This window comes from Eurypyga helias, unplaced genomic scaffold, assembly GCF_000690775.1.
Source record: "Eurypyga helias isolate BGI_N326 unplaced genomic scaffold, ASM69077v1 scaffold8650, whole genome shotgun sequence".
NCBI classification, from domain to species: domain Eukaryota; kingdom Metazoa; phylum Chordata; class Aves; order Eurypygiformes; family Eurypygidae; genus Eurypyga; species Eurypyga helias.
The window spans coordinates 67,053-88,349 of NW_010223756.1; the positions used below are offsets into that span (position 1 = coordinate 67,053).

The window sequence follows — 21,297 nt, forward strand, 5'->3', positions numbered from 1 at the left end:
GGTGCCGTTGTCAACATCTTTCTTAATTCTCTGCAGAGGAGGGAAAGACAGTTTTCAGACAAACAGCTTCAGTGGTTCAAAACACAGGAGGTCCAACTTTTCACGGCCTAAAAATACCCACGCCAAGATATGAGCCATTCTGAACACACACCCCCCCTCACAGACAAGTCTAATCACAGCCTGAATCTGTACAGTCCTGTGCGAAAACACAAACATGGCAACGAGGGCAAGGAGAAGCCCCACAGGTAGCCACGCTGTGGCTCTGGAGCATCAGGCAGCTCACAACCGTAGTGTTCAAACCAGGAATACTGCCTGGGATAAGCCATAACCTACTCCTGCTTGTGATAACCAGGCAGTGCTCTCCAGGCTGCAACGCAGATCCTGGGACTCGTGGGGCCGTATGGAGACCATAGGATGCCGTTTAAGGGCTGGAATTTTGGACTAAGAGAAGATAAATAAATTGTTACAAGGGATTAAAACTGGTTGTTCTGTGGAAGGAAGGAAGCCTGGGCAGCACCAAGGAAACGGGAGACACAAGGTTGTGCCTTTTCCTCTGCCACAGAATCAGGTGCTCTCAGAGGACTGATCAAACATCCGTGCCCCTGATCCTCTAGCTGTAAAAGACAGCAGATACCACTCCGCCAGAGTGGCCCACAACAACTTTCCACAGGGCTTGCAAGGTCCTCTGGGATTCTGCCCTTAAACGTCGAGCAGAAGCTCAGAGTGCCTGCATCACCTGCAAGGCCCAAGTACAGCTCTGTGACCAGCACAGACCGCCACTCCCTGCCAGCCCCCATTGCCGTCCCACTACAGGAGAAGCCGAGGTGACAGCTCGCCCTGCACCACAGCCTGAGTGCAGCAGTTGGGGCCCCACAGAGCCACGAGCAACAGGTTTTTTTCTCCTAAACAGAAACAGAAACCCCACTTACACCCCTACTAAAGACAGCAGCAAGAGCAGGATCAAGCCCCTGTTGAGGCAATTAAATTTAAATAATTTTAAATGCGATTTTCCCTTGCTCCTTTCCCTGTAAGCCCCTGTACTCCAGTGCTCATAGCAACATGCAGCACTGGAAAGCAGCACAATGCAACACCACTGTAGGAGGTCTTTTAATAATGTCATTATCCATCCATCCCTTCATGCAGAGCTCCTACTTCCTTGTAATTCCCTTCCTCCCGAGGGCAATGGCATTGCCATGGTGTGTAACTGCTGCCAGGATGCAGGCAGATCCCAGCAGAAGCTAGGAGGGTTGGGTCCAGTCCTCAGGAAGCAGCAGGGCTTGGGTCAACCCGAGAGCACACCACGGTACTGTCCTGTTCTTGCTGTACTCAACCCTCGGCCTTGCACTTGGCAGGTTTTGTTATTCTAATTTGTAGGAACAGCATTCAAATTCTTAAGAAAGGAAGAAGAGGAAAGGGAAACAAAATGTGTTTGAGGTTCTGCACAACAACTCTGTAACTTGGATGATGCTGAAAAGCCCCAGGGAAGGCTGATAACGAAGTGCTGGAGGATAGAGAACTCGCTCGCAGTGCAGCAAAAGGGAAGCTTCAGTTAACTTATGGAGCAGGGTCTGCCCGTGGGGCTGTCTTGGGAAATGTGTTAGTGTGGGGCTGCGGCTCACGTGTCTTCTCGCTCTCCGCACGCACCTAAGTATGCCCATGAGTGAACTGAGAGACACACGCTCTTCAAGATAGGATGTTGCACTGGAGAGATCCTCTTCTGCACAGCCACTCCAACGAAGTCAACAACTGCACTGTTCCACCTACCATTCTCAAGCCACTGACATCAGGGAGAGTACTATTTCCCGAGTGAGAAGCTATGCAGTGACGAGTCCTTCAGCCACTGCCAGTTCTCCAGCACATGGAAAACCAGCAAGACGAAGTTTTTGCATTGGTGGGTGGTTCTGCAGCATAGCTGGAGAAGGTCTGGTGTTGGAGACATGGTTGGAGAGGCTGGGAGCCATTCGCTTTGAATAGCCCCTTGAGAGGGAGCTGCCAGGGCAGGAAAGGAAAGAAACGCCTTCTAGAAAAGGTAAGGATTGAGTAGACCAATTCACAGCCTGGCAGGGCATGTGCTGTGGCACCTACAGCAGCAGCTCTCAAGTTCAAAGGCTTGTGAGTCACCGTGCCGAGCAAGTGCCACGCTCTGGCACTGTCACACTTCTCCATCTCTGTCACAGAGGTCTGGAGCAGAAGTCACCAACGTGCTGCAGGCTGTGGACAGCTGAGGTACAGCAGCCTTTTTAGTCTGTCCCTCACCTCAATCAAACACTACTCCAAGCCTTTCCTGAGCAAACAGTTGTCAGAGATGGATGGGCAGAGGAGAGGAAGGGGAGAGAGGCAGGCAGGAGGCTGCACACCTTGTAGCACTGAAGCACACCCCTGTGACAGCAAAGTGCTTGGATGCTAACAATAACAATGGCTATTTCCTCCACAGTCCCAGGTTGGCTGCAGTTTGTCCTTAAACGCTAGACGTGTCCATACGTGCAGGGCACACACAGGCTGAAGTGTGCAAGAGCACGCTAAGATGTGCGCTCTTTGCACAAAAAGAGAGCAGTTGGCTTCACTATCCTACAAGCTGCGTAGAATAGCTGCATTATTTTTCTCCTGAAAACCACACGTCTCCCTGTAGTAAACACGCTGCGTATGCAACATGACAAAGCTTCCTGGGCTGAGAAAACCCCAATGAGGTGGAGTGGGAGTTAGTTATTTGTTGTCAAAGAGATGCCTGTTTTCCTTAACTCACACTGGCTCAGAAGCAGACGCTTCACCGGCACGCAGTACACCGCTATAGGAGAGATCAAACCCCTTGTACCCAGCACACCCGCTTGCCCTGAGCAAATCGCTCCGTCAGTCGCAAGAGGCCCCTTTTCCACCTACTGTCCTTCTTTAAATGGGTTTGGATATCCACAGCTGGTGTTTGCACATCCAGGTACATGAGGAATTTGCAAGAGCTTTACAGGCATTAGCTAAAAACACCTCGCTCTGTGGACAGACAGCAAGACACATGTTTATCTCCCTTCAAAAAGCAAGGAAACTGAGGCACAGAGAGCTATTTCTGAGAAGGGGAATCAGGATTCCCAGTGTGTAACGTGCTAAGTGTGTCTGCTAAAAGTTATCAACAGTGGCAAAATGCATCCAATTAGCAGAAGCCCTTATTAGTCAGAACTAGAGAGGGAACCCCTCCCACCAGACCTTGCAGTTCAGACAAATCCTTCAGCCCTGCCACGAGCAGTCTCCAATCCAGCTTTGCAAAGCTTGCCACTGAAAAAAACACCCCAAAACAAAAAACACCCCACATGCTAGTCACCTTTGGCATCCAAAAGCCTTGTATGCATGCAATGCCAGCCCTCCCAAGGCTTGTAGGCTGTCTGCACCTCAAGGTAGAGCAGTGTTCGCTTCCGACACCTCCCGGCTGCATTCGCCGTGCCAGTCAGGCACAGTGCGCTGACGTTGCCTAGCAATAGAGAGGTCTCATTGCTTTATACAGCCAAAAATGCAGCTTGCTGCAGCAAGCCCCATCCCCAGCGTGAGAAACGGGCGAGGACATCTTTAAGATCAGCAGGAGAGCAAGTCTGAGCTCCTCACGGGATTCTGAGGCACCTTTTAGGCAGAGCTGTCAACACCCACAGCATCCCCTTCTGTGAGGGATTGCAGAAGTCGCCTTTATCATTTCTAGGCTGAAGAGGAAATGGATGAACACAGGGACACCATTGTGCTAAGAATCATGCATTTTAAAATATCAGGCATGCTCTTGTCAATTTGCATCAGCATCTCAAGGTAGTCACACTCAGGGTTGTAGAGCTCCTTTTTCACCATCTGCATCCTGGTTGTTCACCACTTGGAGAGCAAAATCTAGGGGCTGGCACAGGCAAAGGCATGTGGGTACCAAGGCTCTTGTCCTGGCTCTGTCCTCAAGCACTGGAGTGCCTTAGACAAGTCACCTGGTCTTTCCAGCCTCTATTTCCCAAGTTACGAAAGAGACTTTCCCATCCCAGTGACATCAAGGGAATTCAGCAACATGGCCTGGACTGTCAGGCATTACTGAAGACTGACCCTCCACGCGCAGCTCCGCACGAACGTCCAGCAAGTCAAAGCAGGGACCTAATCCCTCTGCTTCTGCAGAGCTCACAAGGCTGCTGACCAGACTAAGGACGGCCAGATTGATCACCCCATTATCCCTGGCTGCAAGCTGACGGTGCTGCTCAGGCTTCACAGAGCCCCAGCAGTCAGACGGGTACAAAGATGCCTACAATTCTACCCATAACCATCAGTCTCCTGGGCTTACATCTCTCCTTGCCTTAGGCAACATGCAGTATACCACACCACACTGCTATTTTGGTCCAGTACTTCAAAGCAGCTTTACAAAGGCAAAGGGAACCAGAGAGTATAATGCATCAGAACTGCCCATGGCAGGCAAGCAGCCTCACCACATCACAACTCTGTCAGCAACGTGATGGCTGTATCATGCTCATAATAAAACGGAGCAGCTACTGGGATTTCCACTTCTCCTTCCCCCAAACCAATTCACACCATATATGTGGTTGGTAGCAGCTCTGGCTTCAGGAAGCATCCACACAAGTCTGCACCTTTTTTTACAGCACACATGCAACGCAGTCCTGCCTCTTATGAGAAGTCTCTGCATGCCTTGGTGAATGGCACTTTGCTCGGACACCTGCCTAGCTTCATAAACAAAAATGTCTTCATGTGCCCCAAAATGACTTCACAGCACTCCTGAACGTAGCATCTGCCTAATAGAGACAAGAAATGGGCGTTCTCCTGAGCCTGCCCAGCTCCAATTAAGTATCATTTCCTCCACCTTCTACCTTTCATTTCTCCCAAGAGTATCCCAGCCAATGACTCTGGGAAGAGTACACAAGCCAAACACACTTCACTTCAGAGTAAACCCAGAGAGACTCAGCTCCACAATCAGCCAGAAGCAAAGACACAATGAGAACTAAATAGCCACACATGAACAATGTTGTGTTTCTCCTAAACCAGCTAAATCTTGCCAAATTAAATTTTCAGGATCGTTGCCTTTGCATCTGAAGAAACCTGCAGAGATAATTCTGTCCAGTGCTTTGGTCAGTTTGTAGCTTGGCTGGCACCTTCCCTGCCTGACAGTTCCCTTGTGCCGCAGAACACACCAGCAAAGTCTCTGTTAGGAATGGCATACAAGCAGACTTAGCTCTCCCCATCGCAAAGGAAGACTAATAACAGGAGTGGTTGTTTTAATATCAAAAGTGTTGTCCAAGCTGGAAAGGAACTGCACCCAGCTCTTACCCTTGCTCAGTGCCCTGCATAAAGGCTGAGGGCAGCGTTCCTTCCTTCTAGTTCCTTTTTATTAGCTCAAAACAACCCAGAGAGGTGCAACAGAGCCCGCCATTGTGAAGTGGAATCAGAACCAACTGCAAACATGCGCCAACTTTTATATTTCCATGGGGCTCAGCATGTACTTGAAACCCAGCTGCTTTCAGCAGCCATGAGAGATGCACATCTAGCACAGCATGCAGGCTCAGGCTTCCTGCCCACCCTCAAGAGTAAGGAAACAGGACAGAGAAAGGAATAGGACAAAGCCCTTTCGGGCAGAAAATGCCTCTGTATTGTTACTACTATTTAATCAAATGCACATCTGACGAGATGGAGTCCTAAGTGCAGGCCATGAGGAGGCACAAATGCTGCTAAATATATAGGCAGACTATCTTCTCTCCCCTTTCCCCGCTTTTCTTCTTTGTTCATTTATTCACATCAGAAGAACAAGGCGTCCTCCTCCCCCAGCAACACGCTGCTGGAAGTGATGCCTTTCCACTGAGACAGCAGCAGCAGGATCCGGGTCTTCTGTCTGCATTTGCAACATTAAAAGCTTTTGCTGGAGCCTTTTGCCCAATGAAATATTTACTTCTTCCCGCCCAGCATGGAGATAGCGATACTTGGTCAATGAGGACATATGGTCTAAAGGGCTATCCAGTATAAATTACCATGATTAACAAAGCAAGAAGCAGAGGAAACCTGGTGCTCATCAAAAGTCTTCTTTGGCTTATTGAGTTTGCAAACTAGTGCTGCTCCCTTAACCCTTTCACTGATGCAAGAAAATACAAGTCTCCTGGCTTCCTGCTTTTAATCTGCAAGTCCTGGAATACAGATGAGCGCTACCTGAGAATGCTTGAAGTTGGCAGCAACCACCACTGTTGCCAAAATTGCCATTTCTCCCAGTTATTTATTCCTCCTCCATGGTATCACCTCCTTAGCAGGGAAAATACAGAATTCATTTCACCCAAGAAAAGCTCCTCATAAGCTCCTTGAGCAGCACACAATTGCATGAAGAAAGGCACAACTAGAAGACAACGTTCCTCTTCTGGCAGCAGTACTGATTCACAGGAGCCTGAACCATCCTGCGTACGAACAGCCCAAGGGCACAACCACACACTTGCTCCGAGCTGGCACGGCCACAGGCTAACGCGCGCTCTCGTTACCAGAGAGTTTTGGACATCTGGCAGCTGCCTGACACGCGGCAACATCGTCAGTCAGAGCAGCGGGCAGTTATGGGATGAGATCACCAAATCTTGCACTGGAGACAAGGCTCAAGAAACTGAGCAGAAGGAAGTGTCAGAAACGAGATCCCAATTTTGCTCTCACAAGCTCTAAGCCCACTGCCCTCTCCAAGCAGTGAAAACACAGGGCTCCACAGCCAACACAGACCTAGACCATGGCATCAACCCCACTTAGGAAGCTTGAGTTTGTCACACATCAGTTTTCACATTATCCCATCAGCTATTCTGTTTAACATCCAGGAAATACTGCACTGACTTACCGCAAAGTCTTTCCTACCTGTTTGGAATAGCCACCATAGATGACTATGCTGCCCTCAGAAGTGGTAGCCATTTGACACCCAGATCTTGGAGCAGGCCCAATGCCCGATGGAGTCAGCTTGCTCCAGGTGAAGGAGTCCAGGCTGAAGGCATACACATCGTTGTAATAGATGTAATCCCTAGGGAGAGCAAATTGGCACAGCACAGGTTTTTGTAATGGTCATCATTCAGGACAGGATAAAACAACACTTCAGGAACAGCACCTGGAGGAGGTGCAACACCTTCAATTCCTTGATTTTGGGGCTTTTCTCCTTCCGTAGCGATGTACAGCAGATTTGTTCAGGTGAAAGTTACTATTTCAGTGCAACAATTTGCATTTGACAAAGCTCCTTTAAGCAAGACCTTGCTGGGTTCTTTACCTATTACACTCCTTACTACAACAGAGGTTTCATCAGCTCTTTCCAGTTAACATGGTCCAAGATAACTTCAACCAGAACACAGAAGATCAACCCAGATTAGAGCTATGTCCATCAGGGTTGGGGGGGTGGAATATACACATGCCCTGTTCTCCTACTAGCCAGCTCACATGCTCCTAGTGGAAAATGCTCTGCACAGGTTAAAGTCCCAAGGACACAGCCCAGTCTAGGGCAGGCTCTGCAGCTTCTCGTGGCCTGCAGTTATGCTGCTTACCACCTCTGTGAGAATACATAGCTCAGCTCTCCTCACAGTTCCCATGAGTAAAGCTGTGGATTCATGTAGTATGTGGAAGCCTACTGGAAAAGGTGTTTCTAGGAAGACAGGGCTCTTTGCAAAGATTCAGAAGCCAGAAGTGATGTATTGGGCTTTAGCTACAAGGATGAGTAGCTACTTCAGCTATTAGTTAAGTGGTACAACAGTTTCTCAAACACTTGAAGACTTTACATCAAGTCCACTTGTCTTTCCAACACAAAAGTCTAGTTCAGTAACAGTACTGGTGAGGATAACCCTCCCATTAAAGCCCAGCTTTTGCTACTGGTGAAATTCTGTTGTCTGCTTTACAGAGGATTCAGCCCACCTTGCGCTCTCATGGAAACCTCCGAAGACGATGAGCTGTCTTTTGCAGGCAACCATCCGATGTCCGCTTCGTCCAGAGGGACCTCCTGATGCCCTGAAATGCAAAGAAATTCCACCTATCAGCAAAATTCCCTTTCCTCTTCATGTGTCAATCCATGTTTACTGAAGTCACTGGCAGCTGGGCTGGTTGAGTTCAGCTTCTGTTCTCCTGCCACAGAGAACTTTGTTGCCTTAATAGGTATGTGTGCTTTCCTCCAGAAAGTACGTGCGTGCTTCCTGTAACTCTTGGTATGTGCAACACGGGGATTCTGCAGTAACTATTCCTTGTGATAAGCCTAGTGATAGATCTAGTCTCTAACAGTACCCAAAGTCTTGAAGTCTTTTCTGCTATGACTCAGGGGCTAATTTTTCAGAAGCGTTTAATGAACAGCAGTTAACTCCCACAGCTGCAAGAACGGCACTTCCAGACAGAGACATTTCCTCCAGGTACCAAGAGCCAGAGCCTGGCTCTCACACCCCCTTCTCCTTCAGTGTCCTAGGAGATCACGTACCCGTACTGTCTTCACTCACCTACCTGCAGTCAGGATATAACATCAAACTAGCGAGATGACTTTGTAAATTACTTAGATTTCCTCAAGAACAAATGCACTGCAGCAAAACAAGTCATCATTATTATCTTACACATCAAAAAGCAGCTACGCATCACCGTTCTGCTCTTTCAAGCCTTCCTGACCTTTCAGTTAAATGTGCCACTTCCATTTTCAGGAACAAGCAACAACACCCCATCTGTCACATCCAAAAGCTTCACACGAAGCCAGGCAGCTGGTAGCGACATTCCTGAGAGGCAGTGAAGATGCACCTTCCTTCATGTTCACCCACAGACTGAGCATCGTATGAGAGAGAACAAAAACAACCTCAAGAACTCTCCAAACAAAGGCAACTTTAGGCCAAACCACAGAGAAAACAAGGTCTTGCTTTGTGTGTTCTCTGCCCCCGCGGATTAATCTATCCCATTTTCACTCTCACTGAGGAGTCTCCCGAAGTGCACATGGTTAGCACCGTCGAACTCAGCAAGACTTCTCAAATAGGCAGTGTTAGCACGTGTGAAGTGCTTGCAGAATCAGGGCCTACAGAAGTAAGAAACCTGTTCACCATTGAAAACATCAGCAAAACCTAAACCCACAACCCTACCGCTATGCTTTAACTGGCAGCGGGTAGCTGTAAAGAGTGATGATAGACTTCTGTGGAGAGAGAAAATGAGGGCCCTTATTCACCATCAGAAATGACAATCTCACACCAGTCATAATGAAAAACTCCAAGCAGAACAGTGGCGTTTGGCTAAGACTGAATTAATATTGATTGCCTGGACTTTTTATTCTAACAGAAAGCAGGGTTTTCTAGGCATTTACTGGATTTCTAAGTACCACCCTGCAGAACAGCACCTCTAGTATTAATTTCATCAAGATCTGAAATCGTTATTTTCTCTTCTGTAACAAAGCTCCCCCGTTATTATTCCAGAGGATGGCACCTTCACAAAAACTTTTCTTTTTTAAAGGAAAGAAGGAATTGGAAAGCAACATTAGCAATAAAATCCTGTTCTCAGAGAATATCTGCTGCCTTGCTTCTCCAACAGGTTTCCTCCAAGTCAAAAAACTGCCTACAAGTAATTTCTGAACAACAAAGTTTATTCACGGATGTGTATGTTTTAATAAACAGGTTCGCACACATGGAGACACCCAGTCTGTGGCCTGATCCGAATTCAGAGATGTCTCAAGGGCACCGGCACCTCTTGCTCCCTGTCACAAGGCTGTTCTCCCCCTTCTTTAGGCTAGCAACACAAGAACAGATGCCGAAACACAGTTCCAGGAGGCCTCATCCTGGACAGTATCCTAACACCTGTTCCCTTGGCCTTAGCATCACACATCACAGGAATCAGCGATAAAGGGAAGTTTATAGCCCTTGATGTATGGACGTGCTCTCCTAAACTTACAACTGCTCTCTGGCTGGATGAATAGCCCTATGTAAAAATCCTTTCTAAGTCCTTCATCCCCAGTGTCCAAACACAACGCTGGAAAAACAGAATGGCACCGTCAAGCCAGACTGGCAGTAACGTATAACCATGCTGCCCCTCACTGCAACCTTGAAGACTTGTTTCCCAAACGCAAACTGTCTCCTTTTACCTGTATCATTGCTCCTGGCCCAAAACAGGCATTTTGGAAATGGTTTCACAGACTTTATGATTAATACTCTACTTCGTGGGGTTGACACCAAAAAGCAGACATGTGGGAGGGAGCTGCAAATTCTCCAGACTTTTTTTAAAAATAGATTAAAGGATAAGTCTGGCTAAGGACTGGCTCTACAGCCTGAGTCTGATCAGAACTGCTCCATAAGGAATTTGCTTTTGCTTGTGGAGTTACTCCAGGACTTACAGTAACATCACAGACCTGAATTCCGCCCCCAGATTCAGGAATTAAAGATGATGTCGGAGTGGCTACAGACTGCAGGACTGAGTTACCTTTTCATTCATCCAGAGGATGCTCAGACGAACCTCAGAACCTTTCCATAAAAACAAGCGACGAACATCCCAACAGAGGGGCATTTCAGGACAAAGCACTTTTATCCTCCAGTACACGAGGCAGCTGAAGCCCAGGACTTGAGCGTTCAGTTTTACATCTTACTCTTAGGAATGCGAACAAGCCTTCTGTTCAATGGCACACATGGATAGCGTGCCCATGTGTTTGTACGCTCCGTGAGGAAGTACGTGAGTGAATCCACACCTGCCACAAGGCCCAGAATCCTCAAATCAAATCCCTTGCAAAGGTCAATCAACACAGTCGTACATTTGGATCCTGATCTGCCAAAGAAGAGGCTCACAAGGCTCACTTCTAGGCTGACAGAGGAAGTCTACTCAATGGTACATCAAAACACGCTTCTTTCCTCTAAGCCCCAATGCACCTTTCTGCCTTGTGTCGCCGGACCTGAACTTTCGGGTGACAGACAGCAAGTGAGCAGGAAGAGCCGTCAATCAGAAACAAACGTGTACCGAAAGGCACCCTGCATCGCAGCAACTGCTCCGGTTCTCCCTGTAAACAGCATTAAACATACGCTTGTGAACGCTGCCCTGAAATATATATAACGCCACATCTCACAAAACTGTTATGGGAAGGCTCAGTAACATCTCAGGATTAACAGGAAGGGAGCTAAACAGGCTCAAAAGCAACACAAACCTACACTGAGGAGGGATCTGCCAGTTCCTGAGCAAAACCCCAAAGTGTGATGCTCCCCGTCTCTCTCTGAGGGAGCGCACCGGGCCACACAAAGCTGAATAAGAGTTCTGTCTAGGAAGGAATGAGGCAATTAGGTTAAAACATTGCTGAGCAATGAGGCACAGTAACAAACAGCTCATGCACAGAGCAACCTCATGCATCACACACGGTAAGGTGGTTTCATAAAGTCAAAGTCAGCTGCTGGCAAGTCCTTTTAACAGGCTGGGATCTGCTGTGTTTGGACCATCTCCGTGCATGCAAAATGCAAGTAAATATTACTTAAAAATTGCTATATTTAGCATTTTTTACTCTGTCAAGCAGATTGGCACCAATGTGCTCTGTGCTGGGAGATAATGGAGATCCACTGCCCCAGCAGCCTTTGCAGACACAGCACAGGGATGTTATTCACAGGGATGAGTTATTCAAGGTTTTCTCTTCCAAAGTGTTTTACAGTGAAGCCTCTTACGGCACCAAGATGGTCTGTGGCATGAACTGTAGGCCAGGAAGGACAACATTATTTCCTGAAGTCTAACTGTGAGGCTGGAATAACTAGATTTCCTAGAACTGCAAGTTCAGATCACAGCAGGGTCATCTGAGCTATTCAGTCCACACAAACCCACATGAAATAAGGCACATGTGACTCTTCCCATGTGGAACAGAAACAGGAAATTTGTCTCTTGTCCAGACATTTATAATGAATAATTATGTCAGCCTATTATCTGCACTGAACCAATGTCTTCCAGACCCAACTGAGTTTACTCAGCACCAGTTAGTACGCCAAACATCTACCACCAGGCATTTATTCAAGTAACACTGCTACCACACTGGACACATGGAATTATTGCTTGGCCTGCTACGCAAAGGCTTGTAGCAAGCCTGGTGCCCCACTGTGACCCAAAGCAGCCTACACAATCGGCCCCCTCCATCAGGTCTTCCCAAACGTGTTCACTCTCCCAATACCACTAGCCCCCCACTGATACCCACTGTCACCAGTCATCCCAGCTGGTTAATGGCAATCCCAAATAAGCAAGCGCTTGACTTCAGACAGACACGAAAAATCTAGGTGGAAAAATGACAGCAGTAATGGGGCTCCCTGGCAAGAAAAGCGAAATGTTGAAGGAAGCGAAATGCATCACGTGATATGATCATAGTTTTAAAAGTAGGGGGGGAAAAAAAAAATCCATCGTACAACTCAAACATCTCTGCCCTCTCCTCTTCCCCTTTCCAAACAGGCTCTAATCAAAATGCCATATGGAAAAAGCAAAGAGGCAGCAGAAACTTGATTTTCACACTCAGTCAGGTTAGCATTAAAACAAAGACGTTCCCTCCCAGCCTCCTCCACCAGATGCCTCATTAATGCAGCTCCTGGAGCTCTGCTCAAGGATGCGGAGGAGACACACTTTGTTTTATTCCAACACTGGGACCAGGGCACAGGCGTCTGCAAAATTCCAGCAAGGCTGAAAGACAGATGTCCACCCAAGTACGTCAGGAAATCCAAATGGAGTAGAACCTGCACAGGGCAGGGAGAGAGAAAAGATCACATTTCCAGAGCACTTTCACCCATATAACTTATGATGCTCGCTTAGAAACATCCATCCTTTATCCACTAAGAAAAAATGAAGTATGAGTGTCTCCAAATGCTTCCTCCCACTGTGGCATGGCAGCCAGGGTGACGTGTGACAACCAACACCTGGGCTGGGGGGTAGCTCTGGGCAGCTTGAAGAGTGTGGTACCAAGAACTTGCTCCCGAGGTGGGACAAGGAACTCGCCTTGCCAACCTGGCTCCCTCCTCGCTAACTGCAACAAAGGCATCACAACCAAATCGTTTTCACTGGGGCCCAGGACTGCTGGGGGCATCCTGCAACCCGCAGCACATGCAAACTTCACGCTCAGCTCCAGGGAGGGAACTGGTCCTTCAGTACACATTACACTTAGCATCCCCGAGGCTGCTCTCCCACATGGGATAAGACACAGGATGAGTAGAACCTCATCACCACCTCGTTTTGCTATTCCCAGGCAGGTCAGGTACTGCAGCATTTGTTTTGGGAGTGGAAAACCCTAAATCAGCTCTACAGCAACACATCTGCAAACCCACGAGAGAACAATTTGTGCCATCAGTGGTGGAGCTAACGAAGCCTCATCTGGATTCTCTGATGGCTCACAAAGAACAAGCTCCCGCCCTCGCTCTCCCTGCAGCTGGGTATTAACACCGCTCTCCGGTGAGGATATTTTTCAACCAAGAGTTTGGTTGAAATGTCAACCCTTTCTCTCAGCAGGGACTCTATGGCAAGCATCGCTTCCTCCCCCCCGCCTGCTTCCATGACACCGGTAGAGACTGAACGCATCTGAGTTCATCCCCTTTATTTGGCTGAGACTGAGCAAGGGATTCAGAAGTTATTTTGGGGGAGCTGGAAGGGGTACAGTCACAGTCATTACGTCAGCTCCTGCCTAACAACAATAGGCAGATCAGCTTGCACAGTGACAGGTCTTTTTAATCCTTGCACCTCTTAAAGAGCCCTCTGTCATTCTGGAAGGTTTCTCTCCCCCCCACCTCTCAAAGACCAGCAGGGCTCACTCGGGCAAACCTGCCTTCCTGTAACGTGCCAAATTACAGCTGTTGTTACATGGATGCTGCCAGCTCTGGAGCCAAGAACCTCACCAACAGACAGGAACCATTTACCAATTGAACAGTTTGCCCTCAGCCTCCCAGAGCTACACAAAAGGACGATCCCTGGATTCTCAGAGAGCAGTTGGCTACAGTCCTGTGCTGTAAAGCACCCTTCTATCCCAGCCTGTTCCGAACTCCCTGGGATTTTTGCACTTAGGCTCTACACGTCCCCCCCCTGCACCTTCCACACCGCAGTCCTTTCAGTGCTACGTTAACATCAGTAAAATGAAACCTCCAAATTTCACCCTTGTCCGGCAGGATCAACAGTCCCATTTTGTGGGAGGGGAAAGGCAGCAGGTGTGATGACTCAGTGCGGCCTCAGGCACGTGCCAAGGCAGAGCCAGGGTACCCGTCTCCTAAACCACCCTCGCAATTACTGCGTAAGAGACAGACCCAGACAACAAGCACCTGCACACTCTAACTGGGGCAAAAAGGGATCAACTGAGGCAGATTTAGGGCTTCCCACCTGAGGGAAGGACATGGAGCTCATAGCCAGGAGCTCAACAGGTCAAACAGCTGATGAGGAAGTATTCAAAAGCTGCTGCTTTCCCCGGTGCCACCTCAAGGGTCAGCTGCACGGGAATTCCAGCCCACCCAAAACGGGAGTGAAGTTGGCTCTGTGGATGGATACAAGCTGTATTCTCAAGCAGTGGTAAAACTGGGTGATCCCTGTACTCCCAGCCCGAAGGAACAAAGGCAGATGGAACAACAAGTACCGTTTTGAAGCTGGACATCTACACCCGCCAGGGCTGGGAGGAGAGTGCTCCTCACGATGCTCTTTCCTTCAGTTAAGCAACACCCAAGCACACGAATGCTCAAAACCCCATGTATTAAATAAAACAGCTTTGGCCTCAATAGACTTGAACACTTTCATTTCCACTTCTTTCTGGGGCCTGTGCTCTTCACCGTTTCTAGGATGGGCACCTCTGTACTCAAGGGAAAGATGAGCAGACAGCTGGGAAATCACAGCACCACACCAGGGATCAAACTCAGGTCATGCTGGCACAGTTCCTCAGGAGGCCAACATCACAGAGTTCAGAATCATGGAATACTGGATTGGAAGGGACCTGAAGGATCATCACGTCCAACCTTTCTTGGAAGAAGTACAGTCTAGACAAGATGGCCCAGCACTTACTTGATCTGCTCCCAGGTCTTGGTAGCCAAATGCAGGACCCAGAGATCCTTGTAATGATAGAACTGTTCCCCGTTGGGAGATGCAAACTCCCCGCCAAATATCCACAGCTGCCCACCGGCTGTGGGCACCACTGCTGCCTGCCAGGAGAAGGAGGAAGAGCTGGATCAGACAAGGGTTCAGAAACCAGAGGCAGGAGAACTTTACCAGTCAAATGTGCAGCTGCCTCCAAATACCAGAGAGCAGCCAAGTGGCAGCGGTTGCTGATGCCATGCTTGACAACAGGGGCTCTCTGGGGCTGAAGGAAGGGAAATTTTAAACGGAAGTGACTCACTGTTTGCACACCTTCCCTACAGCAAAGGACAGTTGGCCAAGGAGCTGGGCTCCTCCTAGCATCCCGAGTTCCAGTTCTATACATTCGAAGTTCCCTGGGAAGCATCTTGGGATTTAGTTAACAGAATTGTTTCAATCTCTAAATTATCTGCATAAGGACTAAGGAAGAAGGAAAGAAACCCAGAAGCCTGTCACAGGAAGAAATTTGCATAGTCACATAGTTTCGGGTTTGGGTTGTTTACATCCTAAACAAATTCTTCCACGTGTGTTTCTTTCAGGGTAGCCATCACTGATCAACACTGGGATAACGACCTCTTTTTTTCTTCTTTCACCACCTGCCTAGCCTTCCCAGCAGAAGATTTTTAGCATCATTTGTAGCACATGACCGTGCCCGGACATAAACCAGCCTATACACGCAACAATAAAACACATGAGAACATTGTTGGTGCGAGTCCAAAGGAGGCCAAGGAAATGATCAGAGGACTGGAGCACCTCTCCCAAGGAAACAGCCTGAGAGAGTTGGGGGTGTTCAGTTTGGAGACGAGAAGGCACCAGGGAGACCTTATAGCACCTTCCAGCACCTGAGGGGATAAAAGAAAGCTGGGAGGACTTTTTACAAACGCAGGGAGCGACAGGACAAGGAGTAACAAGGAGTAAACTGAAAGAGGGGAGATTTACACGGGACATCAGGAAGAAGTTCTTCCCAGAGTGGGTGGGGAGGCACTGGCACAGGTTGCCCCGAGAAGCTGTGGATGCCCCATCCCTGGAAGTGTCCAAGGCCAGGCTGGATGAGACTTGGAGCAACCTGGTCCAAGAGGAAGGGGTCTCTGCCCATGGCAGGGGGTGGGCCTGGATGGGCTTTCAGATCCCTTCCAACCCAAACCATTCCATGATTTTATATGGGGTGTGTTTGCAGGAAGGATTTGTAGGAACATGAAATGACATAAACAAAGGGAATACACGCCCGATTTTCCTTGGTGTCTAGTGATTAAAAGCTTAAGGGAAGTTATATCCAACAGCCTGCTCATACTTGTGTGTGACCTTTTGAAAAGCTGGCTTGAAATTCATTACACAGCCAAACCTTTTCCTTAAACAACTGACAAAACTAATCCACAGCTGTTGTCACCTCAGCTCTGTTGAGCTGATGTAATGAAGCCAGTGTAACTCAGAGGATTGCGTGTCAGAGACCAGAGATGACAAACAATACTGAAAACATGCACATACAAACCCACGGACAGGCTTCTGTTTACCTGGGAACTAATGCTGTACATAAATATAATGCAGTTAAAAATAAAGTCACAGGGAAGACACAAACCAGCCAGCTGATGAGGCAGAACTGTCTCCTGTGCTACTGTAATTGTCAGACAGAAAACATTGTTGAAGCAGGGCACATTTTCTTGTTGTGGCAATCCAGCTGCAGGTCATGATGCGGATGCAGATTCAGCTCCTAGACAGCCACCTGCTGGCTACCCCAATGAACGCCCTTCGGCTCCACACCCCGAGCTACCTCCTTCCCACCCAGGGAAACCAGTGCCTCAGTTTATGGTCTCCTTGTGAAATTTGGCCTCTGAGATCAAGTTCTATTTTAAGCACCATAAGGTTAGCCCCAAAATCAAGTCAGAACCCTTCAATTCAAGAAAGGACACGGCTCAGAGCAAGACTGGCATTTAGGTGGAGCGTAACAAGGGTGTATGTACCTAACCAGGGTATCGGATCTTACCAGGAAGCTCTAGAGCTTTGGTCATGGGTAGGAAAATAACATTCACATCCTGTATGGCAGCTTTTGAAAGGTACCAGTCACCCAACCACTTGCTGCAACAGGCAAGATAACCTACCAGACAGGTCACGAGGGCCAAAGACCTGCAAAAAACACAAGTCTTTGGACTGGTTTCTAACATGCAGGTGTTCACATAAAGTAAACAAACTCAAATCCTTCCTCATCACAACCAGCCAGTGACCTTAAATGACACAGGCTCCAAAGAGGTGAATTCTAGGGGAGTGTCATGATATCCCAGAGAAAATTTAGCCAATTTTGTCTGCTGCCTTTGTGGAGAGAAGAAAACCAGCCCATCTACCAAGGCAAAAATCACAACCCAAAGGCAGGACAGACAGGCAGTGCTAGCGGTCCATCGCCCAACTGCTACACGCTAGCAGGGACACCCTACAGAAAGGGGTCTCTTAGAGGGCTGGAGCAGCAGTATCTGTACGCCCACAGATGTGGGCCTGTGAGCATTCAGGAAATAATCATGCACAGCAGCTCTGCCATTCACAGCACTTCGGTCAAATTCAAAGTTATCCCCTGACCAACATTTTGAAAATTTCAGTGCCATCCTGGGATTATGGATGCTCGAGCTGGTCCTTACATAATGCTGCACAGAGAGATCATCTTCAAGTGCCTCCTCCCAAAAAAAATCAGCTCCCGTCCACCTTTAGCACAGCGTTAGAGCAATTCCAAGTGCTGCTCTGGCACCCAGTACGTCACCTGGTGAGCACATCGCCTTGGTGGTGGGTTGGGGATCTCTACTTTAGACCAGCTGTTCTTCCGGATGTTGTAAACGTACAGCTCATTATACAGGTACGTCTGTTAGAGAGGAAGAGAAAATACACATCACCACAGTTCTCCATGGGACAGGGTCAGTCTGTCCAAGCACTGGCACCCCCGAGAGTTATCTGGGAGTTTGGGGGAGAAGGAGCACAGCACCAGCTTTGCAAAGGCACAGCTCACTGCCTCATCAGGCAGGGAAGGAGGACAACTGTCTCCATCGGACTCAGCAACTTTTTCCAGTGATCCACTGGACTGGACTGTTCTTTCTCAAACCCTTGGCTAAGCCTGTGATAGATCGGATGTGAGGACTTTAGAAGTTGGAGCTTCACACGGATGTGCAGGTTGAAGTTGCCCAAACTGCTGCTCAACTCCAGAGACAGGAACAGCTTAATGCAGTGGAGCAAGCAGGATTAGTTTAACACATCACACTGGGTGATCCTAAGGCGGCCAAGTATCATTGGCAGGCTTCAGTTTTCGAGCTACAGTATGAACAATTTCTTAGGGTCAAGAAGACCTGCTTGTCTCCAGGAGCACAATAAACACTTGCAATCTGCAAAAATTCGGTATCAAGAGTGTCTACTTACAAGTGCCTACTGTACACATCTCCAAGGCAGGCAATGCCTTGCCAGCAGCAAAACGGCAGAAGTATCTTGTTTTGAAAGGGGGAAGACAGAGGTTTTTCAATAGTTATCAAAAATGAGGGGCAGATATGGCTCAAATTAAGTCTGGAGAAATTATGAAGCCCTGAAATATTGATGCTGAGACAATCACTCCGAGTCCTTAATGGGTTCTAGCATGTCTCCTTCCTGCCAACTGTTCAGGCATGAGACAGTATCACGGCAGAATTAAATGGCTATTTTGCTCTCATTCAGGGACAAATACATATTTTATGACTGCTGCTTTGAATTTCACTTCAAATGAGACTCATGCAAATTACAGTAAAAGGCAGGCAGAGGGTAGATTAAAGAAGAAAAAAATGGAAGTATACATTACTTTTTGGCCATTGAAATATTCACCTCCAAAAAGGATCAATTCGTCTTTCTCAGGGTGAGCAGAGAGGGAGCCGTTCAGCCTGTATAAGAAAGAGGGATGGTCAAAACAGTAAATATGCAAGAGTCTTGTAGACCTCAGAAGCTTGCAGACTTTAACTCAGCTAGCACTAGCACCTCTGCCCTCTAGCCACAAAGGTCTCTCCATCATCTGCCAAATTATTAGGCTGCAGTATCACCCCAGGGCTAAAAACTTCTCAAAGAAATTAACTTCTTAAAAACTTCCAGCAAGATTAATTTGACACTGTCTGAAACCCTTCTCCTATTTTAGGAGTACGCGTTACACTGTCATTTAACACGCCTTTTGATGTGAGCTCTTGAATTTTAATGCCGGTATGTCAAGAACAAAAATTAGTTTGATGAGGACACATAACTATGGGTAGAACTGGGCTGTCTCACATCAACTTATCTGTGTCATTATCCTGCAGTCACCGCTGGCCATCGCTCACCTACGTACCACCAAAGCGTCCTGCGCCACGCGGACAGATCACTACTGCTCCCAAGGAGGGAGTGACTGACCACCGCAATGTCCCTGACAGATTAACAGCAGTGTAATGACCTGTCCGGCTACAGAGAGGAAAGCAGGTACCACAGAGACAGGCATTTATTTAGCAAGCCACAGGAAACAGAAATACAGAACCTAGAAGTATGTGGACCCCAAGCTACGCTTGATAAAGTGTCTTTTAACTCATGACACACCCTTTTGTCTCTTAAGTCCTTTCAGTTTTCTAGTCCAAATCCAAAACTTCCACATAACTTTTATTCTTCCTCAAAACCCTGTAATCTAACCCTGCTTTACCTCCTTTGTGCTGATGGGATGATTAAAAAGCAGATTTTACGGGGGAAAAAAAAGAGCTTTTGGTCCCTTTTTTAACCAGAGATCCAACATACCAGATATTTCGTAACTCCAGATATCAGCTATGCCAGATATTATGCCTTCCACCCTCATTAAATATCTTTATGCATATGAACTACATTAAGAGCACCATCAGCCACTGTAGAAGTGATAGCCAAAGCCTCACACAATCTCTTACCTGGGGGAGGGGGGTGGGCAGGTTGTCTCAATTACTTGGGTCTTTTTAGCATCTAAACTCTGGAATTCTGCTATCAGTGCCTCAAGATCCTCCTGAAAATAAATAGACAAACATGAGTTCCTTGACATGCACAGAGCCACCTGCACACCACATGAAACCAGTGCTCACCCTCACTATTTCCATTTTTTAAAAACTCATCCTTCCCTTCATTCAACTACAAAAAGAGGATGCTGAGTACTTCCATGCATGCTTTAAAGACTGGTTTCCCCTAAAACGCTAAAAAGTTGCTCAGAAGAGTCCTCAAAGGATAGTACACAAAGTGCATTTAGATTTAGTGCAAACCTGCTATTCCTGCAGCAGAAACACTGCAAAAATCAGCGAGTAAATGCAAATCACTTAAGCCCTAACAAAGTGATGAGTAACTATATGCTACAATCCAGCTAGTCCTCTTCTTCGCTTCCAAAGGAAAAATGCCTAAATGGAACTGGAAAGTATTTTCTGTTCCCAGCTGGAGAGAAACCTGCATGTATTTTTACTCCCACTTTTGTCAATTAAAAATAAAATCTGCAAATACCCAAAGTTGCAAGGGCAGGATTGCTGCTAGGGGGAGTTTCTGATCCACAGTCTCTCCCACAACCCTCATTGCTCACCACCTCTCTTCAGTTAACCTTTCTGAAGATTTGGTCAAGGCAGAGATTTCCAGAATCTGGGGATTTTGCCCCTGCAGCACGGCATCAGCTCTCCCTGCTGCCAGTTTATATGTACACCGGCACCGTCCATGTCTCAAGTTTTGAATTATGGCGGTAACACCACGTTTTGCCCAGGGAAAGGCTGCTGTTTTGAGGCCTAAATAGAAGCACCCACTCTAGGAGTGTCAGAAACATACATTTTCATTTGCTTTTAAGACCACAAGAAAAGGGTGGAGGGGATGGAAGGCAAGGAGGACGCTTAAACTGCATTATCTTGTCCTCCTTTTACACTGCACCCAGCTTGTCAGCGATATGGTGAAAGTTTTCCTGGTAACAACTTTCGTTTCACCCCTTATCCCCGAGTGCCCTGGCACACAGGCCCTGATGGCTCGCTCCCCAGCCCTTTGCCACAGGCTGACCCGCAGGCGTGAGCACGAGCATCGCTTTCTCATCAGCACTGCTTTAACACCTATCCTAGAGGGTTCATGAAATGTGTGCTGGCCTCAAAACCCCTCCGCCTGCACACCTTGTACCCGGCTGATGACCTGCGGGCACCCAAGGGACTTCACCAAGTTACAGCCGCTTGCGTTTAGCTGAACTCCTTTACTTTCAACTTAAAATACCCCTGCCTACAACCCACTCCTCCGGCCTCTTGTGCCTTCACCGACGGTTCTCCTTCCAGGACCCCTTTCACAAAACGCCCCGCGACCCACAGAGGACCC

General features: G+C 47.9%; 1 protein-coding gene across 1 annotated transcript in view; it reads right to left on the bottom strand.

Annotated features, from left to right (window-relative positions):
• KLHDC4 (kelch domain containing 4) overlaps nucleotides 1–19,978 on the bottom strand; it is a gene marked incomplete at its 5' end in the record, with an annotated part of 25,739 nt that extends 5,761 nt beyond the window's left edge. The window contains 7 exon segments of the mRNA XM_010151638.1: nucleotides 2–30; nucleotides 6,826–6,985; nucleotides 7,861–7,953; nucleotides 14,929–15,065; nucleotides 17,741–17,839; nucleotides 18,797–18,875; nucleotides 19,887–19,978. Of these exon segments, the coding sequence (XP_010149940.1) occupies nucleotides 2–30; nucleotides 6,826–6,985; nucleotides 7,861–7,953; nucleotides 14,929–15,065; nucleotides 17,741–17,839; nucleotides 18,797–18,875; nucleotides 19,887–19,978 (689 nt within the window).
• Between the last annotated feature and the right edge of the window lie 1,319 nt (nucleotides 19,979–21,297).